At 44.1% G+C, this 17,381-nt stretch overlaps 1 protein-coding gene across 1 annotated transcript in view; it reads right to left on the reverse strand.

Annotated features, from left to right (window-relative positions):
• Window positions 1-324: 324 nt before the first annotated feature.
• The window catches only part of TUBGCP5 (tubulin gamma complex component 5), a 57,452-nt gene continuing 40,395 nt past the window's right edge, over window positions 325-17,381 (reverse strand). Inside the window, exons 19-23 of the mRNA XM_074983302.1 lie at window positions 15,206-15,384; window positions 14,041-14,166; window positions 3,952-4,040; window positions 2,388-2,488; window positions 325-819 (exon numbers count right to left, since the gene is read on the reverse strand). Of these exons, the coding sequence (XP_074839403.1) occupies window positions 773-819; window positions 2,388-2,488; window positions 3,952-4,040; window positions 14,041-14,166; window positions 15,206-15,384 (542 nt within the window). The 3' untranslated portion in view covers window positions 325-772. The remainder of the gene's footprint in view (window positions 820-2,387; window positions 2,489-3,951; window positions 4,041-14,040; window positions 14,167-15,205; window positions 15,385-17,381) is intronic.

Genomic DNA, 17,381 nt, shown 5'->3' on the forward strand with positions numbered 1-17,381 from the left:
GTAGACGTTCCATCGCAGCGCCTATTTCGATGTGGTGCTGCGCAACGTCGATGTTGAACGTCGACGTTGCCAGCCCTGGAGGACGTGTAGACGTTATTCATCGAAATAGCCTATTTCGATGTCACTACATCGAAATAAGCTATTTCGATGTAGCGTTCACGTGTAGACGTAGCCTTACAGGCATGAAGAATTACCAATATTAGCGTCTGGTTCACAAGACATGAGGAAGCTGGAGAAGGTACAGGTCAGCCGGGGAAAGGGCTTGAATAACAAGGGTAGGGTAAGAAGCTGAAAACGAAAGCATTCTTGGACTCTGAGTTCTGACAGTTATAGAGTTTATTATACAAATGTGCTTTTGATACTAGTTAAAATGGCAAATATTTAACATTTCTTCCAAAATTAATAGGAACTATTTTAAAGACCTACAGCTAATACTCTATTTTAAAACAATAGCGAAATAATTCCTTCTTCACAAGAAGACACATTTATTTTCAGCTCAGCTACTTTTACATGATAGTATGCTATAACATCAGATATATACTAACAAGCAGGAAAAATACAGCCACCAATACTCATTAAATACTGTACTCATCACCATTGACAGTTTCAAACATTTTACATGTTCAGACAGTCAACGAAAAGGAAATTATATCAATTTCCGTTTAGCTCCATCTGCATTAATTTTAGTATAAAATGGTCATTTTAAATAAGGTTGAAGATGAATGCTGCAGGAGTTCAGTTCCAGAATAGTTCGATGCACTTTGGTCTTTTGTTAACTTTGTTCCATGCCAGCCATGAGTGATAAAGCTAAAGACTCCACTGTGAACCAAAACAGATAAAAAAATAAACATTTTTAATATTCTTGTTTACATCACTCTGCAAAGGCTTACTGTGAAGTTGTCAGTTTTATAGCTTACAAGGTAGGTGAGATCTCCTCCTGTTCAAATTACAAATACCTGTTCTGCATTAGGCATTTTCAATATTAACAATTTCATTACTTGAAGTATCTTAAATGAAGAGGGGCCAACCGCACAAAGTTTAGTTCCTTTCAGATATTGGAGTGGTACCTTAGTAAAAGAAGCAAATATATCTTTCCTCCTTGTAAATAAACAAAATCCTACCCTGAGAATAACCCTACCAGCCAAAAGATCTGATAATATACGACAAAATTCTGCTTTCATTTACATCAATGCAGCTACAGAATAAATTCACTTCAAACAGTGCATGTAACCTATGTTCTGGTCTAACATTATCTCTCGAAATTATAACCATGGCCACCTTTTGTACTCTCTTTCACTGAGAAGCCAGCGTCATTTAAAATAAACAAACTGGTGTTATTCTTGTACCACTACCCACATGATTATGTATCTATTCCTCCAAAGATGCACCTGTTACTTAGGCAAATATTTTATTGCTAACTTTAGAAATATTTAATGGGTGCAACATTTACACTGAAAAATATGAGTAAAAAATGAGTAATATATAAGTAACTGAGTAATATGTAAATAAGTAAATGTGTGAGGAAAAAAAAAGAGTAGTACTTAGAGGTTTATGAGGCTACAAAAAAGATGATATCCTTACCATCAACTGCAGCATTTAAGAGTTGTAATGTTCTACCGAAGTTTGCAGAATGTTAAAATTGTTATGGCCAAAATAAAATGAAACTCGAGTCCTAGCATATCTAATTATTAAAATGTAAATTCGTCACCCGGGCACTGCCTTCATTTGCCCACTAAATACTGTACAAGATTATAATCCTACAGAACACCTAACACACCATCCCTAAAAACTGCTGAATTGTTAAAATAAAGCTTGGCATCTTATATTATCCATTTTAGGCTGTCCATTCTGATGTCATACTACAACAAAGCAATTCTGGTTAGCCTTTAGACGGCACTACAACATCTAAATGCAATCTATGTGTGACAGTGATTAGCTCTGACTGTAACTTATCTTTTGGTCACAAATCCAATGTCAGTAATTTTAAGTGATGCGTGCTCAAATAACTCATCACCCAATACTTTAAGGGGCACGTGAATTCCTTTGGCAAAGTTAGGATTTATGATTGATGCCAATCATCACTTGCATGTCTGGCCTCAAAGCATTAGGCAAAATGAATGAAAATGTGCTGTTCATAAATGAGGCACAAATGCTCTAGATTTGTTAAACTGTTTTATTACAAGGAAAGATGAAATGCTTTGCCAGTCTCCCTATGGATACCCACTTTAAGCTTGTTCTTACATAAGAAAAAAAATTCAGTTTAAATTATGTTAAACATTAAACAGCCACAATCCTACAACCCAGAAAAGTCTAATTTCTGAAAGAAGCTTATAAATGAGGTGTCAGTATATGAAAAGTCTAGTTTTAAAATTGTTCTGCATACTCACAATGAGGAAAAGAACCTCTACAGACTGCTTTATTCAGAACAGTTACAAGAAACATATGACAGTTTTTAAAATCTGATTCCATCTTCTCTATAGATTCCATCCTAAGGAAAAAAGTGCAGTTTAATTTAAACAAATATAAAACTGATAAATAACTACCTATACAGCTCTATATAAGATGACATATCCTTTCTTTTTTAATAATAAATAAAAGTGGGTGCGTTGTGCATTCTAAGTTCTTTCAGGTTGAGATACAGTTGTGTATATATGGACTGTTAAGCACAATGATCCTTGACTGGGACTTCTAGGCATTATTAATTATTAGTATTGTGATAACGAGCTAATGCCACACTCTGGTATGCATCTAACAACTATTAGGATGAGCTACTGATCTTGTCTACAAAACCTATCTTATATGAAGTGCTCTCAAGTTCCAAACTACTCCAAAGCCTAGACCTAGGGAGCTATTTGATGACTCATTCCCTTTTTTCCTGACATGGGGGAGGGTTCCACAGCCAAAATTAGAAAGGGATGCTTAGACCAGGATAACAGAAATTTACACATTAGAACACAAACAAAGTGTTGAAAATTAAAGGATGGACTGAGACTTCAACGGGAACAGTTAGACCGGCATTGAGCACTCCTGAAAATGCTGCCTTACATAAATTTCTCATAGTGTGCCAAAGAATACACAGGGAGGTATAAACAAAAAAGCAATAGAATACAATAATTTTAGGTTATCCTCATGTAACACAAGAGGCTTGCTTAGAAGTTTATAGGATTTAATATTTTTGATACAATGGGAGTCCTGCACTTTCTGGGGAAAATGCTGGCTCCACTGAACTCAAAGGCAGACTTTAACAGAAACAGGACCTCACCTTCTGAGATCTAAGACAAGGTTTCATGGGCACAAAAGCTTATGCTCCAAAATATCTGTTAGTCTATAAGGTGCCACAAGATTTCTTGTTGTTCTCGAAGCTACAGACTAACACGGCTACGTCTCTGATACTAAGACAAGATAGTTATCACTAGCTGTCTACATGAAAAAAGAAAATTACAGAAGAGCAAATAACAAAAGAAATTTAGCTTTTCCTTTCTTCCCCTGCCTTTTTACTGATTGGAATGATTCATTATTGATTATGCCCACAGTTCTCATAAACAAAGAAATTCATGTCAGTTTCCAGTGACTGTGATTTAATCTAAGCCTTAAAAAATGCAAAAGCATGACCACTGAGCCTTTCATTTTATTAGTTTACAAAACTACATGACAAAGGGGAAAAAAGTACTTCCCTTTTTTGTAAGCTCACTACAGTCATGTGAAACTTTAAAAAAAAAAAAGTACCAGCCACCTTAACCCACTGAAAAACTGTTCCATTATGCAAACAACAGGTGCCTGCAGCTGATAAGCTTCAGCTCAGTTAAGTTTTATCCTTGTTAACAAAAGCTAAGCCTTAAAGTCATTTCAGTCTCTTCCACTAATCCTGCAAAGCTAAACGATATATACCTCAAATACAACACTGGAGCTGTGAAATGATAACGTTATAAATTATTCTGACTTACTACTTACCTCCAAGCTCCCAAACCAGCCTGCCAACGATCTGCAAACATCAGCACTAAATTCAGCACTTTCATTATAGCTTCCTTCACAAAACTGACCTAAGATGATAATGTGAAAAAGTTAAGTAGCTCTAGTAGGGAATTTTTAAATTCACTTAACTACTTTAGCAGGCTATAAGATGACACCCCATTATGTTTAAATTAAGATTTCAATTAAAACAACCTACAGGATACACTCTAAATCTCCAAGCTACAATATGTGCTTTGTTAACTGGGATTAACCGTTCAGTTAATTCTGTGGTTGATTATTTTGACCATATGTAATGTACCTAGTATTTGGAACAAAATACTGCGCAGGAGAACAAGTACATCACCCCTCTGAAATGCCAAAGTTTCAAACAAATATTGACATATAAGATATCATCAATGACATAAACTGCAAATAATGAAACATTTATTGGCCCTATTTATATTTTATAGAAGTCAGTGCATCACCCTTCGTTGCTATCCTACCAGTGCAGAAACTTGCAATTTTGGGTAACGTAGATTATATAATCTAGTTTAATTTATCACTCCATTTCAAGCTGGGATCACCATTTAAATAGACTACTGATATTAGCTATTGGTACTGCAAACGGGCATAGTATATGCTGACTTTGCTACCTATATAACAGTGGTTTTCAACATTTTTCTGTTTGTGGTCCCCTAAAAAGTTTCATGTGAAGGCATGGTCGGTCCCCTTTGGAAATCTTTGACGTAATCTGTGGACAGCCAATCTGCAGACTACAGAGTGAAAAAACATTGCTCACACAGCAGTTGAACCATGAAATGATTATTTACTGTAAGTAAATGCAGTCATGTATTCCACTTAGGTGACTCATGAGCAGTATCCACTCCAGGAGGTGGGGTGCAGAGTTTACCTAAACAAAAATTGCAGGACTGCTTACTGAAATTTGCATCTGCCCTGGAAGATGGGATAAGAGCATAATGGTTCATAAATACCCAATGAAGAGGCAAAGATGAAGCTATTTCATGTGCAGTATTAATACAGGATATTATCCATTTAGAAATCATCAGTGAAGAGGTTACTTGCCCCTTCATTCAATACGGATGTAGCAGGAACAGGTGAGGCAAAGCACAAAACAGCTTAGTTCTGATCAGACAAAAGGCTAGACATTGCCAGACATCTAGGCAATGTCTACACTGGCCCATCCATTTGGAAAGGAGCATGCAAATGTGCTAGATTAAAAATGCAAATGAAGCACTACTTTGCATACTCAACACCTCATTTGCATAATGAGAGTCACATGCAGATATGGAAGTGCTGCTTTCAAAATGCAAAAACAGCTGTGTAGACGGGGTTCCTTCAAAAGGAGCCCTCCTCTTTTGAAAGCACCCTTCTTCCTGAAAAAAAATTAGGAAGAATGCTTTCAAAAGGGGAGGGGTTCCTTTTGAAGGAACCCCATCTAAACAGCTGTTTTGCATTTTGAAAGCAGTTCTTCTCGATCAGTGAGTGGCCCTCATTATGCAAATGAATCAGTGACTATGGAAATTAGTGCTTCATTTGCATGTCCCTTTCGAAAGGCAGCAGCCAGTGTAGATGTAGCCCTAATGTACAGATGCTGTTCTTCCGGAGATGAATGCAGCTTAAAGAACACAGGACAAATATGCTATCTAATTCAAACAGAACTCACAAACCACTTTAGACAAAAATTTGGTGTATGTTTGTAAATTCATTATTTTCCTTGGAGAAATGTATATAAAAGGAGACTACCTTTAGCATGTATAACTCTTGTACTCTTTTTGCCGTTACACGTTATGAGGAATGCAGTTCTCTGACACAGAAATGGAAAAGTCCAAGGGGTTTATCAAAGCTGTTAGGACCATGATAAGTCCTAAAGAGGAAACACTTCTTGGACCAGAGGTCCTGCTCTCCAGAGTGTGGAGATGAAAATACCCTTGTGAGAATATTATTGCCATAGTACAGGAGAAGACTGATGTGTTAAAAGGGTGGGTTGTCACAAACCTAGGCCAGTGGGGTACAATGGAGTAATAAAAGGCAAATATAGTGGCCTCTGGGTAATCAGCTTTTTGTTCCTGGAATAATCCAGAACAAAGGCTATTCCAAGCTAATGTGGTCCCCTGTTTCAAATTAACCTGCACAGAGTTAGTTGGCCCTGTTAGGCTAATGTGGACATCTGGTTCCAGTTAAGGCCCCGACCACACTGGTTAAAAGCTCTCCCACTAATCAGTCTTGGAGGGGAGCTAAGCGTGGCTGAAGGACTGGATAATAAAACACCAACTAGCCACAGAGAAGAAAGCTCTGAGATAAGGATGAAGGAGACACTGAGAGGGAGAAGGGAGCCAAAGGAAAGTGGCCCAGGGAAGTGTAGCAGCTCCAGAGTGAAGGGAAAGCTGCCAACATCTGCTGCCACTGGGTCCCTGGGCTGGAGCTCCGGGCAGATGATGGGCCTCGGGTTCCCCCAAGTCCTCCCCAGTCCACTGTAGTGACACTCCCTGAGATGGGAAACAGGTCCACGTTAGGACAGGAGCCTAAAACTGTTCTTATTAAACCCAAGGAGACAGAGACTGGAGTTCTCCCACAAACCCCCTTGCTAGCCTATGATGGAAGAGGCTCAGTAGGCTATCACTCGTGCCTCAAGGTCAGAGCCTCATCGCAGAGGATGAAATGTCGATATGTCTGTTAGATGCACTCTCAGTGAGCTAAGTGCAAATCTCAACAACTGAATTCCAGTGCAGCAAGTACTCCAGAGTGTCGTGGATAGAAGACAATATTGGCAGAATTCTGTGAGCCAACAACCACACCAATAACCGCTTCCATTTTTGCCGAATAGGCCCTTCTGGTAAAGGACTTTCTACTGGTGACTAGGACCTGTGAAGAGCTGCTCAACACTGTTCTTCCTCCTCTGTTAGCCAAGCAGGAGAGGTCACTCACCCTGTGCAGTAACTGGAGTTCTTCCAAGTGTTGTCCCTGTGGGTGCTCCACCTTCAGGTGTGTCAGCACCGCTGCACTCAGTGGCCATAGATTTGCAGGTAGCAATGCCCTCCCTCGGCTGCCCACACATGCAGGGCACAGGCACGAGACGCCCATGACCCCTACTGCGTATGAGTGGGCAGCCAGCACCTCAGTTCTTCTCTGATCCAGAAGCCACGCAGGAATCCAAAGCAGAGGGGAGCAGGGCAGGTGGTGGAGCACGCATGGCGATAACGTCTCAAAGCACTCCAGTTACTGCACAGGGTGAGTAACCTCTCCTCCTTCTTTGAGTGTCCCCATGGATGCTCTACCTTTAGGTCACTACAAAGTAGGGTCACTGCTTGGAGGTGGGTCCTTCGGCTGGTGTACGTCAGCTGATGATAACACCGATCAGCAGAATGCAATCAGAGTCAGCACAGGTTTGTATGGCATAATGCTGAGGGAAAAGTGTGACCTGCCACCCACATCACTGCTCTACAACTGTTGTCAGTGGACATGCCTGTAAGAGAGGCTGTAGGGGCGGCCACTGCATGTGTGAAGTGGATACAAATGCCCGCTGGAGGTTCTTTGTTAAACTTATTGTAGTCAAGTCTTATACAGCCTGAGATCAATTTGGACAGCCTCTGTCTGGAGACAGGCACGTCACAGGACCTTTTGGGAAAGGAGACTTCCAAAACGGCTGTACTCTTTGCAGGTAGAAGGCCAAAGCCCTACAGATGATGAGGGTATGCAAGGCTCTGTCCTCATCGTCAGTATGTGGTTTAGGGAAGATGATGGGTAAGAACACTGGCTTATTACAATGGAAAGAGGTAAGTACTTTGGGAGGAATTTTTGGGTGTGTGCTGAAGACCACTTTGTCCTTGTAAAAGGCTGAACACATTGGTTTGGACATTAATGCACCGAAGTCTCCCACCCTTTGGTGCTGAGGTGATTGTCTCAAGGAAAGCTACTTTCATGGGCAAGTGCAACAAAGAGCAGGTGGCTATCAGCTTGAAGGGTTCACTGGTTAGCGCCCTGAAGACTAAATTGAGGTCTCATGCCGGTATGAATTCTTTGATTGTCACATAAATGGTACTGACACCGCATTATGAAGTGTTGCCGATATGTAATTTTTTTTTTGAGTAAGCATTCTTTGTTGCAGCTCGCCTACTGTTTATGAGGGTCATTGGGACCTGAGGTGGGCAGTGCAGCTCTGAATCTGCCAGTCCACCAGGAACGAAGAGTGGCAGTGAAGGCAGCAGACAGCTGGATGGCAGATAGACCCATTCTGTTGGGTTCAGAGTGAGAAGACGGGAGGAAGATAATATGAGAGACATCTGGAGAGCTGTAAAAGTTCAGAGAACCAGGTCTGTCCGGGCCATCGGGGTGCTTGTAGTATAACCCAGGACCTGTCCTGCTTTACCTTGACCATGATCCTCTGAATCAAAGGGGTCAGTAGGGATGCATATGCTGAATGTGCATTCCATGTGATGTTGAATGCATCCCCCGTGAACTGCAGCCAAATCCACGTCCGGAGCAACAGTGGAGGCAGCATGTGTTGGCCCTCATAGCAAAGAGAGCCTTGGTTGGAACCCCCAGGAAGACATGGCAGATGGTGGATCTGTTGATTTCCCACTTGTGATTGGGAGGGAAATTGCAGCTGAGGTTGTCCGCAAGTATATTTTCTTGCCCGGTATGTATGCCACCACAAGGTGGATTTGTCTAGGGATACACCACTCCCACAACAGCACTGCTTCTTGGCAGAGTTGTGTCAAGTGTACTCTGCCCTATTTGTTATTGCACTGCATTGTTGCTGTATTGTCCATCATTATGAGGACTGTGTTGTTGGTGACCTGTGAGATAGTCGGAGAGGGGGTCTGGGTGGGAACCCCTGGGCATACATTCTGAGGCTGAGTCTACCAGCTGAGGGAGCCTCTGACTGTAGCTGAGACACTCAGTGTTTTGTTCAGTGGATGGATGTGGACCTGAACTCTGCCCTGAACAAGGCCTGCGTTGGTCTCATCCGGCAACGTGCATGGGGTGGGAACAAGACTGCTGCTGCCATGTGGCCAAGGAGACAGACATTGTCTGGTAGTTAAGCTGGGACTGACCTGTAGCATGATGACGAGGTCTTGGATCCCCTGTCATCTGTGTAGAGGCAGTAAGGCTGTAGCTTTCTGGTGATTCAAAAGTACCCCTATGAACTCAAGTGTGCAAGACGGTGTTCAGGTGCAATTTGACAGGTTAATGCATAGACCCAGACAGAAGAATGGCGTTCTGGTCATGGCTGTTGTTTTTTAGTTCTGAGCTAATGGATGGCCCCTAATTACACAGTCACCTAGATAGGGAAATATGGTTACTCCCTCTGTTCTTAAATATGCAGAGACCAGTGCCAGGACCTTTGAGAAAACCATTGGTGCTATGCGTAGCTTGAAGGGCAGCACCATATACTGAAAGTGTCGTTTCACTATCATGAACCTGTGCAATCGGTGGATGGTGACATGAAAATATGCATCCTGTAGATTGAGAGTGGACAGCCAATCCCCTTTCTATAGTGCAGAGATGAGTATGGCTAATGTCACAATCTTGAATCTTTCACAAAGAACATAGCGGCTTAGATTTCTGAGACCTAGTATGGGTCTCCAACCCTCTGTTTTCTTCTGTGTGAGGAAGCAGTGTGAACAGAAGCCTCTTCCCTGTGCTCTCAGGGTACCTCTTCTACGTCTCCCAGCTGTTTAAGCAGTTGTGCGTCTTGCATGAGGATGGACTCATGAGAAGAGTCCCTGATGTACAATCACTAAGACCCACTTGCTGGTGGTGATGGCTCGCCATGGAGGGCAGAATGCTGCTAGCAATGAGACAAAAGTGGTATGTGGCTCGTTCTGGAGCTCACCAGCTGTGGGGCGGTCCAACTATGGACCAAATGTTCAAAACAATTGATGAGGCAGGCTGTGACACCAAATTGTCTGTTTTGTTTATGTTTTGCAGCCACAGTTTGGATGCTCAGAGTATGAAAGTTGACCCATGAATCTTTGAGGGAGTGAAGTGTCACATTAGTATTTTCTGCCAAGGATCGAGACGTTCCGAAGGATGGTCTTCGATGGTGGTTTGGACATCTCTGGGAAAACCTGAATGGTTGTCAGCAGGACACATGCTGCTTTACCACTGCAGATGTTAGGAACCTAACAGTAGCATGTGCTGTATACAGAACTTACTGTAAAACTGTTTGTAAAATGAGGGAGCCCTCTCTTGTGAGGGCTTTGTATTTATTTATTTATTTATTTATTTTGGAATAGTTTCAATAAAGGTGTGAAGTTGGTCAAAGATGTGGTGTGTGTATTTTGCATGCAGTGGCCCATAGCTGGAGATGCAGACGTGTAGGCTGCCTGAAGAGTACAACATTTTTTTTTCACCCATGGCATCCAACCTTTTCCTCTCCTTATCTCCTGAGGTGAATCTGGCGTTCTGCTGCCTACCTCTCTGATTCAGTCTCTATCATCAGTGAGTTAGAGGGTGGGTGGGAGAAAAGGAATTCAGCACACTTTGGGGCCCCACAGTATTCTGATCCAGCCTCTGACGTGGGTGAAATAGAAGTTTGGGTGTTCCACAGAAGCCTGACTGGATCCAGGAGGGAAGGCTTCATTAATTGGTATACCACTGTGTTCTGAGTGGACAAGGGTAAGATATTAGCTTGTGATGTACATCCCTCAGTGTCAACAGGGCTAGCTTGAGCCTGTCTGAGACTCTCCTGAAGAGGTTTTGAAAAGTCTTAGGGTCATCACTCAAGAGAGGGGTGGGTGGTGGTATTGTCAAGCCTGTGGAGGATGATGAGGGAAAGAACTGTGATCGGAATGGAGCATTCAAGTGATCATATCCGCTAGTGTAAGCACCATAGGCCTTGATCTCTCATAGGCCTTGACCCAACCTGCCCAGTATCTGAATAACTAGCTGGTTGAGGTCTGTATCTGTAGAGGTTGAAGTAACAACTTGGCAAGAGGTTGATGAAGAGAAGCTGCCCACAGATCCCAGCATGGATGGTGGCACCGTCTGCTGTTAGCACTGTTGCAATTGCACTGGCTTTGATGAAGATTTTCTTCCAGTTCTCTGAGGAGATATGTCATCATCTGAGTCAGCAGAATCAAAGGCTTGACCAGATGCATGCTAAATCCTTGAGCTGTGTAAAGAGCCTTTGCTAATCAGAGGGGTGCCTGGTATTGAAGTGGCAGAAAGCTCCCCTGTGGTGCTCAATTACGATATAAATGGCAACGGAGCATCAGTAGAGGGGCCCCAGCGCTGTTGGTGCCAGGAACACCAAAGCAGCTACAGTCATGTTAAGCTCCCAGCTGATGGCACCAGTGTACTCTGAGCAGAATACAGTGCGTGTTTTGCTGGTGTTGGCTTGCCAGTACTCACAGCTGAAGCTGGTGCACACTGCCATTTCCACATCTGAATCAGAAGCTACTGAGTCAGAAGCCTCACCGAGTGAATGTGAAAGCCTGGAGCCATATCTAAAGAGCATTCACTAAGCTGGAGCGGAGAGGAGGAGGGGTTCTCAAACTGGGGTGACAGAGAGCTCCCCTGCGGTGACACAGTGTGGCATAAACAGTGGAGGAGGTATCAGTACCAGGACCTCCAGTGCTGCTGGTATCGAGAGGCCAGGAGTGGCTATAGCCATGCTGAGCTTTCCTGCGCTTCCTTAGTGCCGTCTAGTCAGTTTCAGCAGCTGAGGGCACCAGTGTATTGCTGGCATAAGCATGCTGTAGCTTCTTTTTCCTGCTTGCTGTGTGGTAGCGGGACAGTGGCTGTATCAAAGAGCCATACTGTCTTGTGTGAGGAGTGGTGAGTCCTGTTCTCCGGTTCCTATTTTGGTGAAACACACGCAGCTGCCCCCTTTAACCTGAGTGACAGAGGCAGCACGGTGCTTGGAGCTTGTCAGTTTCACCACCAGGCAACAGACCCCAGGTGTGAGAAGTTTGCTAGCTCCAGGGGATTTCCCCTTACCTCTAGGGCTTGTCACCAGCAAAGCCCAGTCAGAGATCTTGACCCCTGGCTAGACTATGCCTGAGTGGGGAGCTGTTGGGTCTCTTGGTATGAGAGCCTTCTCCATCCGTCAGACCTGGAGCTGTTGTTGTCTTCTCGCTCTCCTGGACCTTTCAGTCATTTTCCTACACTGCGGGCAGTTGTCTGTGTTGTGGTGCTGACCCAGACACTACGAAGGGAAAGTGGCCACCAGACACTGAAACTGAATGGCCACAAGCGGCACCTTTCAAAAACCCTGCGAGCCAGGCATGAGTGAAACTGACTAGCTTGGCTGGGTTGCGGAAGGTAGCTGCTGAGAGTGGCTGGAGCCGCTTGGAAAACCCATCTCTGTGGCTTTCCCTCATTGTCTGCTTGTTTTAAGTAGTTGTTTCAGTTTGTGACTGAAAATGACAGTCCACAGGCAGCACTTTTAACACCTGGGGAGGTGGGTGCAGTGAAACTGACTAGAGCAGCTGTGCTATGAAGCACAGCCATGCTGCAGCTGCTTAGGAGAAGCTGCATCTGCAGCTTTTCTCTGCTGTCTCCTCTTCCTTGTGTTTAGTTGTTCCTTGGAGGTTAAGTTATTCATCTGACAATTTTTTTTCCCCCCGATGACTGAGGGAAGGGACTGCCACTGCTATTGAAGTTGGCAGTGATCAGAGAAGAACTGAGGTGCCGGCTGCCTGAGCATGCACAGTAAGTGTCACAGGTGTCTCACGCCTGTGCCCTGCGCATGTGGGCAGCTGAGGGATGGACACTACTACCTACAAACCTACAGCCAGTAGGTGCAGCAGCGCTTACGCACCTAAAGGTGGAGCACCCATGGGGATAATCGAAGAAGAAACAGTCATTTCATAACATACAGGGAACTGAGTGTGCATCCATGATGCTCTGCAAGTTGGTTGAGATGGATAGGAAAGAGGTACAGGAGGATGAACTGACAATATGAGAAGGTTGTGGAACCAGCACTGCCTTTGCCACGCAGAAGCAATGAGAATAACCTGGAGAGTGAACAGGATTAGAGGAGAAGCATACAGGAGAGCAGGCTGCTGAGATGGTAACCATTGGATAGGAATCCTGGACTGAGGTTCCCTATAGACCAGAAAAGATGGACATTTCTTGCTGTCTCAAATGCCAAAAATGACCCAGAAAATTTATGTTTTCAAAGACCACTTGTGGTTCAAGGGAACATTCCTGGTGAGAAGAGTCTGTGAGAGGAGTCTAGACTGCGGGAAAGTGGTTGGCTATCAGAGTGATGCTCTCCTCAATGAAGAAATGCCAAACACTGGTTAATATAATATATTGTTGTGATGTTATTGGCACAGGTATGAACCACTGAGCCCCAAATATGACCCAGAAAAGCATGGTATGTACTGTAAACGGCCTGAAATTGCAACACTTTGATATGCAATGAGGACTCCAGCTCTGACCACACACCTCGAACTTTCAGCAACCCCAGATGAGCTTCTAAACCCATCTGGGAAGTTTTAGCGACAGACTTGGATAGTAAGGGTTAGATGAAGGGAACACCCTGACAAATGTTCTCCAGAAAGGAGTTTTGGACCAGTGGAGGGAGATCGATCAATCTCTCCTAGGACTGCAGAGTCTGATTGTCAACTGTCCTGAGCCATATCTGATGGCGGCAAAGACACAGTGAAGATAATTGATAAGATTTTGTCCCAAGCCAATGCAGGTGAGAAGGAACTTAGGTTGGTTTGCATGCATAGTGCATGAAGCATGAGACTGAACAACAATTGTGTGGGCCAGACACTGCTGTAAGAGGCACAGGGACACAGGTACACCTGGTGTGGACACACATAAGGACAGTATACAAAGAATCACCATAAATTCCCACATATAGGCAGCCCACATATAATTCGAAGTAGAACTGAACTGTAAGATTAAGGAAATTATTCTGAGTGGACAGCAAGTGCAAGTTTACAAGGGAAATGAATCAACTTTAACTATGGAAAGCCTACCACCTCTCCACAATAACCACAATTACCATACATAAAAATCCAATACATATTAGATGATTTGTAACCATAAGAAAGTTGAAAATGTTGAGCTGAAAATATTACTAATTCAGTTTTTCTTAACGTATACCTTTTCTCTCAGCAGGCAGCGATCATGGATTGTAGACAAATACCTATAATGAATTTTAATCAGTTGATCTAAATCTTTGGCTTCTTCTACCTGGTGCTGAAACTCCAAACCTGTACTGTGAAGAATCTTTTAAAAAAAGAAAAAACAAGGAGTATTAACATGAACACCACCTCCATGACTAAAAACCCCATAGTTCTCTTCTCTACACTTCCCTGTGAAGTTCTTTTTTGAACCTGAACCTCAGTTATTCCTTTACTCCTCCCCACTTCCATCGCTACCTTTGATATTCAGTTTTATGGGCACCTTCCACATAACCAAAAACTGAACTCCCTTTAATTGATCAATGAGGTTCTTCAGTTCAGTACAGCAGGGGTTCTCAAACTTCATTACACTGTGATCCCTTTTTGATGACAAAAAGTACTGTAAGTCAGAGCCCTACTGCCCTGGGGCAGAAACCTTTGGACTTCAGTTCAGCCCTGGGTCCCAGCAAGTCTAACACTGGCTTTGGCAAACCCATTAAAATGATATCGCAACCCACAGTTTGAGAATCACTTCAAAAGCGAGGCTGCTGTTGTAGCACGGACTGAATATGCCCCTTCCGTATTTGTCAATTCAGGGCATGCTACCATCATAAGAAATCCCAGGTTCTGAAGGCCTAGGAATCCAGAGACTGGTATTGGAACTAGAACTCACAACCGTTGCCTAACAAAGAGCATTATCATCAAGAAAGTGGGCCAGCTTCCATCTCTTCTCATTTAAAAGAGAGTTATTGAAACAGATTCACAATTCATACTTGTAGTAGGGTAACTGCGAATCTATATAGGTTCCTGCTTTATTTTCAGACAATATGAACTTCTTGAAATTAACATTAGTTAACACCCAGAGGCACCCATGTAAACACACAACTTTTGCAATAATACTACATAAAAAAATGATTGTGCATATTAACAAGTCCTGAAAATTTATTTAAGAGGTCTTACTTAAAATTCAAATCAATATATTTTAAATATACAATCCTTGCTCAAAAACTGTTGCAAATAGACATTAAGCAAAGACATTTTTATACATGCTTAGTCAGAATTTTGTCACATTTTTGAATTACTAGGTATGTTTGACTACAGCAGGAAATTCTTATAATACGTAAGATTACTGTAAAAGGACAAACCCTGGTCATGATGTAGTTGTGCAAGCTGTTAACAAAATGCATGAGTTTCACTCTTAAGAGGAACATGCGATGAATTTGCTGTTTTATGAGTTCTGTTTGTGATCCAAACTGAGGAACTGCTTCTTGTTCTAACTGAGGTCCTTCCTTAAGCTGTGGTTTTTCTGTCGCACTTACTAGCTCTAAAAATGGAGAGAAAAAAGTTTGGGTCAACATTTATAAAATAGGTATTTGACTGTATTTAAACATCAATAAAAACTCAAATTATACTTTTTTATAAAAGTTATCAGAATAACAATATACAGTAGTCCCTCAAGTTATGCGAAGTATGTGTTCCCATGCACTCTCGCATACCTCAAATTTCATGTAAGTCAGGGGTGGTGGCTTTTTCCCCCAGAGGAATACAAGTTCTGCAGCCGAGGAAGCAGTGGGAGCACCTGGAGCGCTTTTTGAAAGATAAATCCTGGGTTGGCAGGGGCAGTTGGGGAGGGTTAAGCCTGGTGGTGGATTGGGGCCATGGGAGGGGGACAAGAGGGTTAATCCTGGGGTGGGTTAGGGCTGCAGAGGGCGCAGGGTGGAGTTGAGATGGAGATAGCACAAGGGGTGAGCTGGGGGCAGGGGGAGCGAGATTTTGAGTTGTGCTTAAATCACGTTAATGCAAGTTAAGTGCAACTCGAAACTGCGCATTTCAAGGGATTACTGTAGTGAAATAGCTTGTATCCTTTAATTCAGATACTTTATCAGTAGTACATAAAGAAAAGTTACTCACCGTAGTAACGGTGGTTCTTCGAGATGTGTCCCCGTGGGTGCTCCACAATAGGTGTCGGGCTCGCCTGGCGCTGCAGATTGGAAATCTTCCGGCAGTTTCTCCTGGATCACGCATGCGCCGGCACATGCCGCCCGCCTGCGCGCCCCCGGCTGCGTGCATGATCCGGTCCCCGCCAGTTCCTTGACCAACCGCCTCGGGTGCCCCTGCAAAACACTAACAGAGATCTGAAGCGGGGAGGATGGGCGGGTGGTGGAGCACCCACGGGGACACATCTCGAAGAACCACCGTTACTACGGTGAGTAACTTTTCTTTCTTCTTCGAGTGTCCCCGTGGGTGCTCCACAATAGGTGACTACCCAGCAGTAACCCAAGCTAGGAGGTGGGTAATCGGATTATGTGCAGCTTGTCCCCGAGAGGACCGCTGCAGAGAGACGGGTATCCTCTTGGAATACCCTGTGAAGGGCGTAATGTTTGGCGAAGGTGTCATAGGATGACCAGGTCGCCGCTCTGCAAATGTCTTTTAACGCAACGCCCTTGAAAAAGGCTGTTGATGCCGCCACCGCCATAGTGGAATGAGCCAGTGCTGCATGCTGCGCATGTGTAACCTGGCGTTCTGTACTATGAACGTCGCCGCTGCCATGTGGCCCAGCAGCTGCAAGCACGTCAAGACCGGCACCGTAGGGCTGAAGGTGATGACCTGCACGAGGGAACCGATGGCCCGAAAGCGAGCCTCTGGTAGATATACTCTCGCTGTAACCGAGTTTATGCGAGCCCCTATGAACTCTATGTCCTGTGTGGGGTCTATTTTTGATTTTGCCAGATTGATAACCAGGCCGAGTGAAGAGAACGTGTTTGCTGTGATGCGTATCATGCGCAGAACCTCCCCCTTCGAGGCCCCTTTGAGCAGGCAGTCGTCCAGATACGGGAAAATAAATACCCCCTGTCTGTGCAGGTAGGCTGACACCACTGCCAAGGTCTTGGTGAAGACTCTGGGGGCCGAGGAGAGGCCAAACGGTAGGACCTTGTATTGGAAGTGTTCGTTGCCTACCATGAACCGGAGGAATCGCCGGTGAGCCGGATGGATAGTTATGTGGAAGTACGCGTCTTGTAAATCGAGGGCTGCGAACCAGTCTCCATCGTCCAGTGCTGTAAGGATGGAGGCGATTGTGGTCATCCGAAAACGTTGCTTGCGCAGGTACCTGTTGAGGCCGCGAAGGTCTAAGATGGGCCTCCAGCCTCCTGTCTTTTTCTCCGTGAGGAAGTACCTGGAGTAGAACCCTTTCCCTTGCAGTTGCTCCGGCACTCTTTCCACTGCCCCTATGAGCATGAGATGGTCCACCTCCTGCCTGAGCCTCGCTACATGGGAGGCCTGCTGGAGGTGGGGCTTGGGTGGAGGTCGTGACGGTGGGAG

This window comes from Carettochelys insculpta, chromosome 1 (assembly GCF_033958435.1).
Source record: "Carettochelys insculpta isolate YL-2023 chromosome 1, ASM3395843v1, whole genome shotgun sequence".
NCBI lineage: Eukaryota > Metazoa > Chordata > Testudines > Carettochelyidae > Carettochelys > Carettochelys insculpta.